The 14858-nt window shown below is 38.2% G+C and overlaps 1 protein-coding gene across 5 annotated transcripts in view; it reads right to left on the bottom strand.

Moving 5' to 3' along the window:
• PBX3 (PBX homeobox 3) overlaps positions 1-14493 on the bottom strand; it is a 157775-nt gene extending 143282 nt beyond the window's left edge. For 2 of the 5 annotated variants that reach the window (XM_030535818.1, XM_030535822.1), the window contains exons 1-2: positions 12069-13152; positions 10921-10994 (exon numbers count right to left, since the gene is read on the bottom strand). In XM_030535818.1, the coding sequence (XP_030391678.1) occupies positions 10921-10994; positions 12069-12265 (271 nt within the window). In that variant the 5' untranslated portion in view covers positions 12266-13152. The other 3 variants (XM_030535821.1, XM_030535823.1, XM_030535819.1) reach the window with 3 other exon arrangements.
• Between the last annotated feature and the right edge of the window lie 365 nt (positions 14494-14858).

The following is a 14858-nucleotide window of genomic DNA, read 5'->3' as shown; positions in this document are numbered from 1 at the left end:
TGGCTCACTCACACAAGGCCTATGCACTAGTTGAGCCTTTAACGCTGGCCTTAATGGTGCCAAAGGACTTGTATGGGTTCACTGCATTAGGGCAAATTTCACTTAACAGCCAAGTCCTTCTCACCCTGAACTCCTGACAAAACTCACATTGACGTCTGAGGGGTAAGGATTTCACCCTTAGGGCCCTAGCTGCAGTCACTACCGAAACCTGAGACATTCTGCTTACAAAGGGAGAGAAAGAGAGAGAGAGAGAGAGATTGCAACAAAGGGAAAAAAATAGGAGGTAGAAAACCTGATAGTTCCTACTTTATTTGAATAACAAGTGAAAACTAAAAATACTTCCACTGTATGTTATTATCAACTGTATCACTGGGTTTTATAGTGCCAGGACTGTGCTATAATTTTTGAGAAAACCTCAGCATAAAGCTCCATAAACCCAACCACTCCTGTAATGTATCACCTTATCTAGTGCACAATCATTTCCACAACTTTTCATGTTAATATAATTTGTACAAAGATGGTAATAAATATCCTTGAAGTCAAATAAGAATCATTGCACAATCTAATGTAACTTGTTATTACTAGTGACAGTCATTCCTACAACCAGCATCTAACTATAAGAAAATAAGCAAACAGCTGAGTGTTATTTAGTACAATTACAAATATTCACTAAAAGCATGAAAAGCTTCTTTAATCAACAAACATTTGTAATCAGTGCTTTAAATATCCTGCCAATTGTGTAATGGTATCTGTGAACAATCACCAGCAAAGTAAAACACCAATCATTGTCTACTGTGGACAATGTTTTATTTTTTTAATCATTAAATAAAAATAAATATAAAATCAGGACGCTGTTTTCATTCTGCTACAGGACTGATTCAAAATACTATCATCCCCAATTAATATACAGAAAAGCAAATCCTTTAAGGAAAGCTTAATCTAGTTATCTTTCAATAGGTGGGACATCATTTAGGAATACTATAATTTAAGTAATAATAGCCACTAGAAATTGATTTGATAGATTGCTATTTCCTATATTTCTTCATACACAACATATCATAGCAATTTTAATGATACTTAGGACCTGCATAACATTTTACAACTTCAGCATATAGTACAAACATTTGTTGATTAATCTTCACAATGATCCTCAGTAGGAAAATAATATGCCCATTTTATAGAGCGGTCAGCTGAGACACAAATGGTGTCTCACTGGCCCCACTGAAGTCAGTGGCAAAACTTCCATTAACTTCAGTTTTGCCTCTAACTTCAATGGGAACAAGACTGGGCTTCAAAATGATTAAAAATCAAAACTTTTAAGCTCCCAGTCCTGAATACTCTATATACTAGATTACACTGCCTTTCAGTCCTCCATTGTCTGTATTATTAAGGATATAGTTAAGATAGGCCTGTTAATGTGTTCATTATTTAGCATTTTTATTCAAGAGGTTGTAACATGAAAGTGAATGTTTGCTCATTCTTGGCACATTAGGTTACTTCTTATGAGAAAATTTGGTTTTGTGGTTTCAGAACTATTCTGTTTCCCATCTAATTCCAAAGTGGTTTCATTTTGTTAATGAAAGTTTTCAGGTTGTGAATTCCAAATGAAGATTTATTTGTTCAACTAGTTCAGATGGTCGTGGGGATTAAAAATAACCAAATTATTTCATTTACAAAAGCAGTTAATGGGCCAATATGGTAACCACATTTCACAAAAAATGTAGTAAGGATTCTTAATCAATAGCGAGAGGTCTTTATTCTCCCCTCTATGGGCATGCTTGTAGCTACTAATTATATTACTGGAAGTTACACACGAACACAGACACCATGGTTTGCATGCCAGTTGCAATGACTTGATAATCTATATGGCTCTGAAGAAGTCACTATGGTTTATTATGTCTTACGTTATGATGTTAAAAATTCCCCAAAAGTTAGAAATCAGCTGCCAGAACAGCGGAGCCCCACATTGAGAGGCACTGGGGCTTCTTTTTTAATTATTGGGGCTCATCACAAGCATGACCATTCTAAAACTACCCCCTGATTGGCTTTAAGTTAATGATCTATGAAGGAGATGTATACAGTGGAGAGGTACAAACCCTCATATCCTATAAGCAATCAGGGAGAGGGCCAGAGATACTAAAAATTTTTCATTGTCCTGCGTTACTTCTGTGATATTTTTGTATATTTCCATAAGAAAGGAGAAACTGAACAACACAACTATATCTAAGAGACACCAGCGTTTGAATTAAAGCTACAAGAGCCAGGAAATTTTGAGCTAAATCAGAGACTATCTTTGACTCATCCCACAGTGCCATAATACTGCAGGGGTCTCAGCACAGTTATCTCATGACTCATATATACTCTAATAAATAGGTTCAATGGGTTGAGTTAAGGGCACAGTTTAAGCATTAACTCAGAATTTTCCTTGCTTTTGTGGATTTAAGTCAACACCTTAAGGTTACTTCAAATATAGTTTTCTGGCAATTGAATAAAATCTACGGCCAGCGTTACAACTTCTTCCTCCTCAAATGATCCCAAGTATATTTACATAAGACATAATGGAACACGCTACAACTGAGCTGGGATGATAAAAGCTCAAGGCCTGATTCCCCAGGTATCCACATTTACCACCGACTTCAGCTGTTCAGCACCTCTGAAGTCAGGCCTTTGTTGTGCTAAAACTGGCAAGAACATCAGCCCAGTAACAGTTAGCACTGACCAGAGTTTACAATACAAAGTTGTAAGGTATATCTGAAATAATGCCACAAAAATCAGATGACACAAAGAATTCTAATACTTTTCTTTTGTTAAGGTACAGTAACTGAGAATACAATGAAATTCTTCATGTTCAGTATCTCCCATTAGATCAATTAATATTCAGAGAAAGCCTTTAACATGAAGTTTAAATAATCACAGAAAGAGAAAAAGAATCACCAATGTTCTAGAAGCTTCTCTAGACCTTTCAATCAATTTTATTTATATGCAAAACCAAGAGAAACTCAGAAAAAACAAAGCTCCTCCTGATGCTAAAGCTCTCAATTTACTGACAGGCAAATGGCTTCATGCTGCCACTTAATCTCATTTCTTGCATAATGCCCTCTAATTAGCATATCAAAGTGAATTAATACTTCTAGGGCATTAGCAATGGGAAAATCTGCTTCAGGCTTCACAATAGCAGTTAAGCAAGAGCCAAGAAATCCTCAAAAACACCACAAACCACTTTGCATTGCAAAACTGTTCAATTTATTTATCCTCTCTCTCTAAACACTTTTACCGCACACTGTTTTACTACTGTTCACCAAACAAAATGATAATTGCCAAAGTTACCAGCATCTGTAATGCCTGTTTAGAATCTTAATTTAGATTGTGTACTGGAAGATCTCTAGATGCCTTCATTTGCTCAGTCATATATGTAAACATATACTGCAAAATTGTTACTCTTTTCAGTTTTTTAAATTCAGAGTAATATTATTTAATCCATTTTTGTACCTACAATAAATAAATAAAAATAAAATTAAACTTGAAAAGCCACCTGCTGGACAATTCAGACTAAGAGATTAGCTCTAAAATTGATGCATAATATAAATATAACAAGAGGTTTTGACCTGTAAACAAATGATAGACAAACTCCCAAAATGATTGATTTGTAGTATTATAGGACCCATGTTATTCAGTGATTCTGATATTGGTACAACAATTTCACATGACTGGGTAACTTGAAATAGGCTTTCTCCTTAACAACAGAATTTAAATAAAAAACACTAAGATGAAATAAGAAAAATAAATTCATAATGATTTTGTTTATATGCTTCTGTGAAAAATGTTCTTTGTTTCAACTCTCTTTAGCAACAAATATGCACTGCAATAGCTGCTGCATCAAATAATTATTTTTTTCTTTAAAAAAAAATATCAATCTACTTTCAATAACAGATTAGTTTGTAAAATGTGTTATAATTTATAACCAAAGACTGAAGAGATCAGAAACTTCATAATCTCTGAACTAATTTATCACTCATCTCCAGAAGAGTCTGTAAAAACTGGATACAAAGAAAAAAAATCCAGAAAACAACTCCAAAACAAACAAAATAAAAAAACAAAACAAGTAACAAAATCGAAATCTTTGGCTAGAGCTTAAGCGCTCATGTAAGGCTAATGACAAGATGAGGAAAAAAATATCAAGTTCACTGGTGTTTGCCATGTTTCTATTTACAGCTTATAAACAAAGTTTTAGAAGTCACAAATGAAAATACTACAGCTATTTAGCTAGCATTTTCCCGCTTTCTCAAGAATATGCATAGCCCTTATTGAAAAATATATAAATAGTATTCAAGCTTCATTTCCCTTCATATGTAACTCCCTTGTTTACTTAGGTTGTAAAGATAACACAGTGGAATAGCTCTAATGTCCAGCTGAAAAGCGTAATTCATCAGTTTGGTTGATGTACTACTCTAACTTAATAAAAGCAGGAACTATAGTAGCTGACACAAACTTTAATAATTTATATTAAAAATTGATGTGAATTATTTACTCCATTCATACTTAAAGACATGAATTGCATACCAGAGAAAAGCAAATGTGACAAAAGGTCAACATGATGGTGAAAAAAGGCAGGCTGTGTCAGGCATGTGTTATCTGAACCATGCTGATCACCTTGATAAGCGAATAGCATTAAACATGACTGCTGAGAAAACAAACAAAGCATTCTTCTCATGGTGTCAATTCACAGAATACAAACAACTACATCTAATTCCATCAATTATACAAGAAAAGAAAAACTCAAGTCCCTATTTATTTTGACAAGTTAGTATACGAACTTATTATTCCTTCTTATTTTACTTAAAAATAATCATGTGACACTCACAGAACTGTAAAACAGTTTAAAAAATTCAGAATAAATAAGCCAAACAATCTTGCTTTATTGCATTATATATTAATAACATATATTGCTTGTGTATTTAAACCTTTTATTACATTTGAAGCAATTTCATATTTTCATTCTGCATATACTTGTCTAAGGTAGATTGCAATATACATTAACATTTCACACAAATTAATATTTAAATTGAATCAGGCTAGCATAATAACCAAATCATGGAAATGTGTATCTTTCATTGAAAGCTGTACAAACCTGGTTGACAAATCTATTAAATTTGTAAAATACAGGATGGCCTTGCTTGGGTTGGACCACTACCTACTATTATATTTATTTATACCAAATCAAAAATAAATTATTTAAATTACTATAGTCATAAAATAAACCTGGTGGTAGCTCATAATCATTTTTAAATATTTACAAATGTGCAAGCTTGTTTAATATTCAAGAACAAAATGAAACCCTCTAAAAATGAGGCAGAAAATAAAAGAATTATCGGCTCATACTGAGTTAGTATTGAAAAATGGGTCTGATTTTATCTCGGGGGGGGAGGAGGGAAGATGGTCTGGAAACAGATCCTTGTAATCAAGTGAAAGCTTGTGTGTTATTTAAATATATGAAGGAGCTCCTAAATGGCTTAGCGTAAAGGTAGTATGCAATAACAAGACAAAATGTCAGATATTTTGTTGGGGGAGGAGGGGTGGAAATCACAAAAGCCGTTCTTTTTCCGGCCAAAATAAATAAATTAGATAGATAGATAAATAAATAAATAAATAAATAAATCTCACACTGGCTAAAGAACCACCATGGAAATAGCATTTTGTCTCTCCGTAGGTTTGGAACGGATGACAAAATGGCAATCAGATACTTAATTCAATTTAATTTTTACTAGTAGAACATTTATGAGGCAAAGTGATACCATTACCATTAAGGTGGTGTAAGTAGCGTAACATACTATTGGATGTAATGATTTGGAATATATGTTTAATAATAAATACTTTTTAAAATATACTATTTAAGAATTTTGTGATATTTTAGTTGATTATTCCTAAAAATTTAAATATTAAAAGAAAAAAATCCCACACGAAAATAAAGATGTAGATTTTTAATCCACATTGTTCATTTTCTAACCTACTCAAAGTAAATTAAAAATTATACTAAAGAACTTGATAAGGGCATATGAGGACTGCATATTCCCATTCTTTTTAAATATCTCAACTGAATAACATAGCTATTTTTTAAATATGAAATTGCAAACAGATAAATTATAACAATGTTATTATACCGTTCCACATTTATCTTTTAACATTTAATTAGGGATTGTTTTATTTTATTGCAAATTATTGGCATTATATGATAGTTTTCAAATACTGAAAAAAGTTAAAGATGAATTTAATGTAAGAAAACAAATCTTGCAGTTCAGTTACAAAGGATCCAAATAGAGGAAGGGGCTGATATTTTCAAATTCTTACCGCAAGAGGGGGAAATATGAGGCCTTTCCAATGCTGATTATATAATGGCCACTTTGGTTGATATACTGTGAAATCCTTAGAGGTGTTCCTGAAAACCTCCAAAGAATTGTGCCATGTAAGAGTTTTGCTGTGGAGTGAGGGCATGAGATAGCCCTTTAATCATCAGAATGGCGATGGATGGCTAGTTACAGTTGTAGCAATAAAAATAAAGGTTTCAGCTTACATGGCGAATAGCAAGAAATTAATCTCATTGTTAACTTCTTGCTATTCATCTGTTTACCATATCTAAAAATCTTTTCATCCTTCAAAACAAAACTCTGCATGAAGGCAGAACATTTTTAATCATCATTTTTCCCCTCTCTCTTTAGACATAAAAAATAGTTCAACCAGCCCAACCAGCCAAGCAGGCCTTTCTCTTCCCCTGCGGACACCTCCTGCAGTCGAGAAGTTCATTAAGTTTTATGATCTTCCCAAGTCAGTCTTGCTTATAAGCCTCAGAAAGGCCACAAATCTGGCAAACCATCATGTATGCCATTAGGCATTACTAGTAAATGAATGCTATTTAGGGTTTGTGGTGACAGTAAATTAGGGTTTGGTTGGCAGCTGTCATTGTTTGGATTTTTTTTAACATAATTTTTAAAAACAAACATAAAAAGGCTAGAGACTATGATGGTACAGATCATCTATCAGTACAGCTCAACAATTTGGAATTCCACTGGGAAATAACTGCAATTCCCTAACCATTTTTAAGAACATCAGAATTAATATATTTTCAGTTATATTTGCATACGTAAATATAGTACTTCAGGTATAGAAATTTACTGAAGTGTAAGGATAATCAGATTCTGAATCTAAGCTTTTCTTAACAGTAAACAATGTACAGACAAAATGACATACATACATCAGACTATGATATCAATAGGAGGACAGAAAGATTGATACAAAAGTATGCAACAGATGTGACTCCACATTAAGCATACAACTTAAGATTCTGGAGTGACATCTATTAGAACATATACAGATAAAAATGTAACATAACATGGCCACTAGACAGACCCATTTTTCTTATCTTCCTGTTTTACTAGAGGGGCTTCAGTAAAACTTTGGGGCTCAATCTTCTTTGTATTAATTAAATAAGTGGCAGTTAGTCATCTTTATGAAAACCTGCTACCCGGCAGCAACCTATAGGAACACACATACCAATATATGTTTGTTTGTTTATTTAAAGTTGATTTATACAGAACACAGTATTTTTTAAATGTAAAAATAAATGTCAGATTAGATTTTGTAATTAATTACTTTTAACATGATAAAATATCTCACAGAAAAACTCTTCAGCTACCTACTCCTAAATATGGCAGAGTGAAAAATCTTTAATAAACATAATGCATCTACTAACCCCTGAGGAAATGTATTTTGAGATCCACAAGCATCTGATATGGTTAATTCACCTGAAACTGAGGGTTCCCCTAAACATTCTCTTTCTACCAATCTAGCAAATTCCTCATTAGCTATGCTGAACAATAATAATCCACCAGCAAAGTATTAAAAATTAATGCAATTAAATATAAAAATGTCTGCACAGTTACATTACTTCCTTATTTCTGAAAAGACTTGACTGAAATTACACTTCATGCAGAGGCTATATCCTTTCTGTCTCCTTAAACTAGGTAGAGATAAACCATGACAGTAATTTCCATTACTAACACCAAGGAAAACTTTTCCTCAAATTATAAAAAATTAAGTATTGAGGCACAATCCAACTGCATCTTGATTAAATTATTTTGAGCAAAAGGCAGTGAAGACCAATGGAGAAGAACCCCTACTTAAATTGCATCCCAAACTGTTTACCCTACAAATTCAGAATTGTTTGGCAATAGATGAGTATTTGCACTTTTTTCTCATTGAAACAGATCAGAGAAAAGATGCTAGAAATTCACATTTTCTTTGCTTTGGTAACACTTACTAATGTCTATACAATCATTTAATCTCAATTGGGAGATCTTGAGTGAATATTCCCCTATGGGAACAGTTTGAAGGGGGGTTGATTTACCTCCATCAATCACTCAGTGCATAATCCTATCCCTTCCCTTTTGCTGGGGCTGGCAGGATCTCGCCTTTGGCCAGACGGACGCCTTCAGTCTTTGTTGGCTCTTAGCTATTTTACAAAAGAGATAACTTGCAAACTTGGCTCCCCAAGTCAAGACACAAAAGCAAGATCTCAATTTACAAATTATCACTGAAATCCCCAGAAACATCTGAAATCACAAAATCTCTTCCCTTGTCAGTTTCCTTCTCGCTTCTGAAACAGCAACGGCCTTACCAAGCACCCACTGGCAGTAATTCCTGTCTCTGAAAAGACTTGTTTTTAATTCTCAACTCACCTCTGACATGTGGTTGACTAACTTTCCTTTGAAAGCAGTGAGGCTAAGCCTTGTGCAAATAAGTGATCACAGGACCCTGCGCCTTCTTAACTGAAATCTGCCTGCTGCAAAATGTCTAAACATCAAAGGCAGGTTGCTTGGTTAGCTCTGGAGCTGGCTGGGCAAAAAGTTTAGAAAAAGACAAGAAAACAAATATAAACCAAAGTGGAGGGATGGGGGGGAGAAGAAGAGGTTAACTGTGAACAAGGCACAAAGGGTGTATGTGTGTGGCATAGGGATGGGGGGGAAATCATTCCCCTTATCCAGAGCAATATAATGCAATATAAAGCAGAATCAATCTTAATATTCACAACACAGTCAATACCCCAGTGCTTAGCTGTCAGCAGAAACTGAAGTGGAGTCCAGATAGCAAGGAAACCTTTGGACATTAAGCAGCATAATTTACTGAGAACTATGCACTTTTAGTTTTCTTAGTTAAGATTCACTGTGATTTAATGTTTGACGTCTTATTCTGTAGTCATATGTATTTTTTCTGTCTTCAGACTGCAATTGAGAACTATAATTTTGTAGAGTAACTAAACAGGTAGCATACAGATTTTTTTTTCAAGTCAGTCAGACCTTAATAATGCTCTTGCTTCTCATATTACATATAATACTTTTCAAAATCCTTCCCTCTAAAAAGTGACTAAATTTTTCTCAACTTAAAGTCAGGGGGGTCAAAGAACATACACACAAGCTGCTATAAAGTTTCAATGTGTCTTAATATATCTTAACAAAATTAGTTTGTCAACACTTTTGGGAAGAAAAACTCTGGTTTTAAAATATTATTGCACCAAAAAAAAAAATTAAGACTTTGCTGTGCTCCCTACAAACAAATATTGGCAGAAAGCATTCTACCACTTTTACACTCATAACTTCACTTTGTACAGTCTAGTTGTTAATGCTCTTGTATCCTCAGCATCAACAGCATTTCTGTTTTATCATCTCTTAAAATGTGATGCATTCAGACAGAATGGTATATTTAGACATATTAACGCTTACAAAGTTTACTGATCCCTTTAACGTGTTCTGTATTATATGAAGAAATATTTTTGTATAGCACATATATATGATTAATGTTTGTACAGCACTTGAAAGATGAAGAGTGCTATATAAATGGTAAGTGTTATTGTTATAAGAAAAATATTACATATCTAGGTTAAACCCCTAATGCACTTTTAACCTGAATGTGTAGAACAAGCTCAAGAACTAGAATTCTAAATAATACACTGTTAAAATGGGTATTACAATTAAGATTTTGAAAAGAGCATTTCAGGTAACTGGTAAAAAAAAGTAAGATATATAACTTAACTGTAAATATATAAAAGTATATGCTACTAACTTGCTTCTACCCTTTTGTAGTCCATATTATTGAAATACAGCTTCTAGAAAACTTCAGGGTGTTTTTTGCTGTAATATTTTGTCTACAGATATATGGATATGAATAGCAATATCTACAGACAGAAATACTCATGTACATATATAACTCTCACAATTGAAATGTACATAAAAATAAATGTATGATATACAACAACGTACATCTGTATGTATGTGAACATGTGTGGACACATTTATACACAGATACACACACACCCTTAAGCATTTAAGACTACAGTTAATTTCCTACATAATGTACTCGTTTGAATCTGTCAACTCAATGTGTCCAATAACATATATTCTGCTAATTACACAGAGAAACAATAAGGTGGCCCGAGTGAAACAGAAAGTTGCCCGCTATGTTTTTCTCTTGCTCTCTACTCTGCCTTGCAATTGGCTTCTCCAATCTCACATTGCTCCTTTAAGAAATTGACATACAAACAAGGCAGAGAGGGGGAGAGAGCCTGGTTTCTCGGTGTTACTTTCTTGATTGCAGCCAGAGGGGGAATTTACTCTGTGGACGGTGACACACGATCATTTTCATCTACATTTCATTTTACATCGGGATTATGAATTGTAAAATTTGCTCCAGATTTATTACATTCTCCTCCTCCCCTCCTCTCCTCAGATCAGAAGCAGGAAAGGAGGCAATGATCAAAGATGGCTGCGGTGCCTAAAGCAGCTCTCAGGCTCGCAGAATCTAAGCTTCGAGAAGTATTGCAATGTTTACCTATTTGGAGTTCGATTTAAAGCCACGTTACTCCTTGTCTCTTACCTGTTTTCTCTTTGATTTCACACAGGACACTGAACAGAGCAGGCTTCATTCTGTGGCAGTTCAGTGCATGCTTTCTGAAAAACAGATAGGAAAAAACAAATGTATTAACAAAAGCTATTTGATAACATGGCGCCTTTCCACAATAAAATGATTTAATTGTGTCTCTGCATTTTATTGTTAATATATTCCATGCAAAGTAATAGGAAGCAAAGTTAATTACAAGTGACAAGGAATCTTTGGCTACAGCTTTTGGCTGCGAGTGGGGGAGGTACATATTTGCCCTGTAGGCTACCAGGCAACATAATCATACTGTGTGCAAAGTAGCAAACATTAAGAAGAAATGTGAAGATATTTAAATTAAGGGAGTTTCAAATGCCTTCTCTCATTTATCACCAAAGCAGGGACTTAATGACAAGTAAAAGATTCAGGTAGCCCCAGTCCGCCTGCCACTTGCAGACTTGTGAAACTCACAGAAGTTTGGTTTTAAAGCCATGCTTTAAAGGTTTCTTTTCATGTTTATTTTTAAGTCAAATTAGCTTTATGTAAATTCCCTGGTATACTAAGTGAATAAATCAAAGCCTGTCTCGAGTACTTTCCATTCTTCTACATTAGAACTGATTTGTTAAAGGGAAGAACTTCCAGAGATCATATTCTTTGTTTTGTATTTACTGTGATTTCAAACATTGAGGATTTTCTCCCTGAAGCAATATCTTGTCAGCTTTGTAATTCATCTGCCACCACTTCAGAGGCAGGGGAGAAAAAAAGAAAAAAAAAAGTTACACTTCTTAACAAGAAATCAAAGTCTCACGAAGAACAAATATTGCATTATGGTGATTTTTAAATGAGTGTCAACCAGATAGTCTAAAGACAAGGAAATGGAAATGGGGATGGGAATATCTGAGCAACAACCTTCCACGCATAAGTGTAAATAAAATGGAACAGGAAATAATGGTACAAGCATAACATATTTATATTTTACAGATAATTAATGGCAACTTTGATTTTGCCTTTGCTGCTTGAAATTTCTCCTACGGTATTAAGTTGCTCTAATTGTGAGACGCTTGGTCTCTGCAGAGGAGCAGGAGGGAGAGAAACAAAAATCACACACACACACATAAAAAGACAAGGTTTAATTAGACGAAACCAACTTTGCTTGTGCCTCATCCAGGCTTTGGTCAGTGATGGTCATGATCTGATGGAGGATGTCTCCGATGTCCTGCTTTCTGCCGTCGCCGTCTGCCCCTTCATGTCCATGGGGAGGAGGCAGAGCCATCCCCCCCTGCACCGAGTGGCCAGCCAGGTTCACACCGGCCAGAGTCTGCAACATCCTGGACTGATCATCCATACCTCCTACCGCAGCCCAATCAATGCACTTTTAGAGATAGCAGCAGGAGAAACGGCAAAAACAGCCTTACAATCAGAGGAAGGAGGTTTGTGCTTAAAAAAGAAAATGCAAATAAATCTCTGGCTCTTGTAGTCAATTTCAGTTCCTGTTTGTTGTTATTTGCTCTCGCAATATTTTTTTTTAAATCAGTATTTAGTATGTCACCGGCTCTCAGTTGTTTATTCCACTCTCTTCTTTCCAATGCAGTAAATCACTCCCTTCTTTAGTTACAATCTTCTTTCATCATAATTATATTTGTGGCTTGAATAAATGAGTTGATGAGGTTTCTTTGCAGTTTTTCTCTCCCTCGTACAATCTTCCTCCAACGCTTTTTTCCCCTCTTTTTATTTTTATTGTTGCTTCTTATGTCTTTCCTCCACTTGTCCAAAAAAAAAAAATCTTCTTCGCAAAAAAAGGCAAATTAAAAAAAAACACAAAAAACTTGCTTTCAAATCCTTAAAAAGTTAGGAGGGTGGCAAACAGCAAAAACCACAACAAACCAAGCAAACACCCCCATCCCCAAATTGCAACATTAAAAAAGCCCAAGAAAACACAAACACAGATGAAAAAAATTAATTGCTTCCCCCCCCCAAAAAAATAACAAATGATCCCAAGTCTGTACAATGGGGACAAAATTGCAGCTATCAAAAGTTTGAACTTGTGCAAAGAAAAGAGCGGAAATAAAGGGGAAAGAACTGTAAAAAAATTAATTACACACTCTCTGCAAAGCAATGTGCAAAAATATCAGCCAGCTGGAATTTATGAGCCCAGCAGCCCAGTGACTGTGTGTGTTTTATGTTGTTTGATGGCCGCTTTGGTGAGGGATTGACAGTCTGCCAATGCCACTCACTCACCCTGCAGACGTGTCACCCTGTGAAGGAGGAGAGAGGCAGAGAGAGCGCGCGAGCGAGGGGACGTGGGAGCCAGGCGGGGCCACGCCCACTTCCCTCCCCTTCCCCCTCCCCTTCTGAGAGAGCGCGAGGGAGCTAGGCTGAGGCGCTCCCCCTGCTGCTGCTGAGAGAGAGCGGGGCACCAGCCGGAGCCACGCCCCCTCCCACCTCGAGACTCCTGGCGGAGACCACGCCCCTCTGCTCCCCTCCCCACTAACTCCTCCCTCCCTCCACCCCGTCTCTGCTTCACTGACCCCCCAACCCCCCTCCAAGTGTCTGTCACCCCCCACACTGACCCCCCCTCCCAATGTCCTGTCACCCCTCACACTGACTCCCCCCGTGTCCTATCATCCCCAACCCCCCACATTGACCCCCCTCCCAATGTCCTGTAACCCCCCACACTGACTCCCCCAGCGTCTGTCACCCCAATCTCCCACACTGACCCCCTCCCACTGTCCTATCATCCCCAACCCCCCACACTGACCCCCCTCCCAATGGCCTGTAACCCCCCACACTGACTCCCCCAGTGTCTGTCACCCCCACACTGACCCCCCCTCCCAGCGTCCTGTCATCCCCATCCCCCACACTGACACCCCTCAGTGTCCTGTCACCCCCACACTGAATCCCCTAGCGTCTGTCACCCCAACCTCCCACACTGATCCCCTCCCACTGTCCTATCATCCCCAACCCCCCACACTGACCCCCCTCCCAATGGCCTGTAACCCCCACACTGACTCCCCCAGTGTCTGTCACCCCCCACACTGACCCTCCCTCGCCCTCCTGGTGTCATGTCACCCCCGTCCTCCCCCCACTGACCATCCCTCCCTCCCCCTCCCAGTGTCCTGTCACCTCCCCCAGCCCTGCCCCACATTGACCTGCCCTCTCCCATGTCCTGTCACCTCCCCCACACTGACCATCCCTCCCACTCCTCCCAGTGTCCTGTCACCTCCCCAGCCCCCCGACACTGACCCTCCATCCCCACCCTCCCAGTGTCCTGTCACCCCCCAATCCCCTACACTGACCCTCCCTCGCCCTCCTGGTGTCATGTCACCCCTCCCGTCCTCCCCCCACTGACCATCCCTCCCTCCCCCTCCCAGTGTCCTGTCACCTCACTCAGCCTCCCCCACACTGATCATCCCCATAACAGGTACTCCCCATACTGTCATCTCCCCCTCCAGGTCCCGCCCACCCGCAGGTAAATCCCACCCAGTCCTCACCACGCCCCTTTCAAAACGCCCCGCCCCTTATCCAGCTGAAGGCTCCGCCCTGTGGGGCGTGGCCTCCATCGGAGGATCTGGTCTCCCCCTGGGCAGGTCCAACTAAACCTTCTTCCGGGGGTCACCCTGCAGCGCCGCGGCGGCCTGCGGGGGCCCGAGCCGCTCCCAGCACCCGAGGGTAGGGTCTTTCCAACAAGCTGTGAATTCACCGCCCAATCAGAGCGGAACTGAGACAGCACACTGCCAATCAGAACGCGCGGGGCGGGGCTAATTCCGCCATGCGCTCGAGCCCTCCCCCTTTCCTGCGAAACTTGGGATTGGAGAGTTCGAACAGTCATGTGGCAGGGGGCGAAGGGAGCCGCTGTCCCGCCCTCTCTGTTACTATGGCAACAGTACAGCTGGGCTGGGGGTGTCGCTACTCTCCATCCCCGCAACAGCTGCTGCTCC

Source organism: Gopherus evgoodei, chromosome 16 (assembly GCF_007399415.2).
Source record: "Gopherus evgoodei ecotype Sinaloan lineage chromosome 16, rGopEvg1_v1.p, whole genome shotgun sequence".
In the NCBI taxonomy this organism is placed as follows: domain Eukaryota; kingdom Metazoa; phylum Chordata; order Testudines; family Testudinidae; genus Gopherus; species Gopherus evgoodei.
The sequence above is the reverse complement of the archived record's forward strand: the minus strand, read 5'-3'. Positions and strand labels throughout refer to the sequence as shown.